The sequence below is a fragment of the Theropithecus gelada genome, chromosome 19 (genome assembly GCF_003255815.1).
Source record: "Theropithecus gelada isolate Dixy chromosome 19, Tgel_1.0, whole genome shotgun sequence".
Taxonomy (NCBI): domain Eukaryota; kingdom Metazoa; phylum Chordata; class Mammalia; order Primates; family Cercopithecidae; genus Theropithecus; species Theropithecus gelada.
This window is the reverse complement of record NC_037687.1, coordinates 437813-439159: the sequence shown is the minus strand read 5'-3', so window position 1 is coordinate 439159 and position 1347 is coordinate 437813. Positions and strand designations below refer to the sequence as shown.

Genomic DNA, 1347 nt, shown 5'->3' with positions numbered 1-1347 from the left:
TTCGAGACCAGCCCGGCCAACAAGGTGAAACCCCGTCTCTACTAAAAATACCAAAAATCAGCCGGGTGTGGTGGTGGCGCCTGTAGTCCCAGCTACTCGGGAGGCTGAGGCAGGAGAATGGCATGAACCCGGGAGGCGGAGATTGCAGGGAGCCGAGATCACGCCACTGCACTCCAGCCTGGGCGACAGAGCGAGACTCCGTCTAAATATAATAATAATAATAAAATTCCCAGGGAAATAGGTTTGTCGGAGGCCGCACAGCCAGCATGGACAGACATGGGCTGGGACTCAGGCTCTGAGCATTCCTTCATCATGATTTATTGGTCCCTCCCTGTCCCTCCCACCTGTCCTCACCCACCCTGCTGCAGCCCTGGAGGGGAGGGGTCCTGTGGAGAGAGTGAGGCAGTCCCGGTCACCCCAGGACATCAGGCCGGATCAGCCGGTGACCTTCCTGATCCAGGACACATAAGGCGCCACGGCGGTGGCCACGGGGGGCCTGAAGACGTCGGTGCAGACCCTGGAGCTGAAGGACAGGACTCCGGCCAACACCTGGTCTTTGCCACACACGATGGGTCCACCCGAGTCACCCTGCGGGGATGACACACTGCAGCTCAGCCTCTGCGCCCCCCGAGGGGATGAGGGGAGCAGGGCTGGGCCTGTTATCCCCGGGCTCAAGGAGACACAGGGGCTGTCCCAGCGCACACGCGTCCCCTCCCACCTCCCACTGGCCCTGTGAACACGGCTCCTTCTTCCCACCCCGGATCATCCTTGCTGGAGAAGCCACAGCTCTGCTGCTTCCCGGCCGTGTGGCCTTGGGCGCGCTGCTAAACCTCCCTGAGCCTCAGTTTCTACACCTGAGAAATGGGGCCCCCGCCAGTGGTCCCCGCCCCCCAGCCCCCGGCAGGACTCCCCAGGAACGGGAGAGCCAGGGGCCTGCCCGGGTGACTGCTCTGGCCCCGGCCCTCCCGCCAGCCTCGTTCCCCGGCCCCACCCGGGCGCCCATCACCTTGCAGGGAGCCTGGTCCTTGGAGTCGGCCTCCAGGCAGACCACGTGCGGGGAGAGGCTGCCGTTCCAGAAGCGGCTGTTGTTACACATGCGGGTGTCCAGCACGCGGAGGTCCAGCTCCCGCAGCACCCGGGACAGGCGCCCGCCCTGCTGGGTCAGCCCCCAGCCGGCCGTGCTGCACCGAGTCCCTGCAGCCACTGCCTGGCGCTTACCGGGCAAGGCCAGGGGCCGGACGGTCCGGCTGGGCTTCACTTTCCCGTCCAGCTACAGCGACAGGAAGGGGCAGGTGAGCCGGGGGAGGGGGCGGCAGCGGGGGCGGAGGGAGGGGCAGCGAGGGGAGG

At 66.1% G+C, this 1347-nt stretch overlaps 1 protein-coding gene across 4 annotated transcripts in view; it reads right to left on the bottom strand.

Moving 5' to 3' along the window:
• Nucleotides 1–296: 296 nt before the first annotated feature.
• The window catches only part of GZMM (granzyme M), a 5959-nt gene continuing 4908 nt past the window's right edge, over nucleotides 297–1347 (bottom strand). For 2 of the 4 annotated variants that reach the window (XM_025366712.1, XM_025366714.1), the window contains exons 4-5: nucleotides 1007–1270; nucleotides 297–588 (exon numbers count right to left, since the gene is read on the bottom strand). In XM_025366712.1, the coding sequence (XP_025222497.1) occupies nucleotides 436–588; nucleotides 1007–1270 (417 nt within the window). In that variant the 3' untranslated portion in view covers nucleotides 297–435. Of the gene's footprint in view, nucleotides 589–643; nucleotides 1271–1347 lie in introns of those variants that run through there. The other 2 variants (XM_025366711.1, XM_025366713.1) reach the window with 1 other exon arrangement.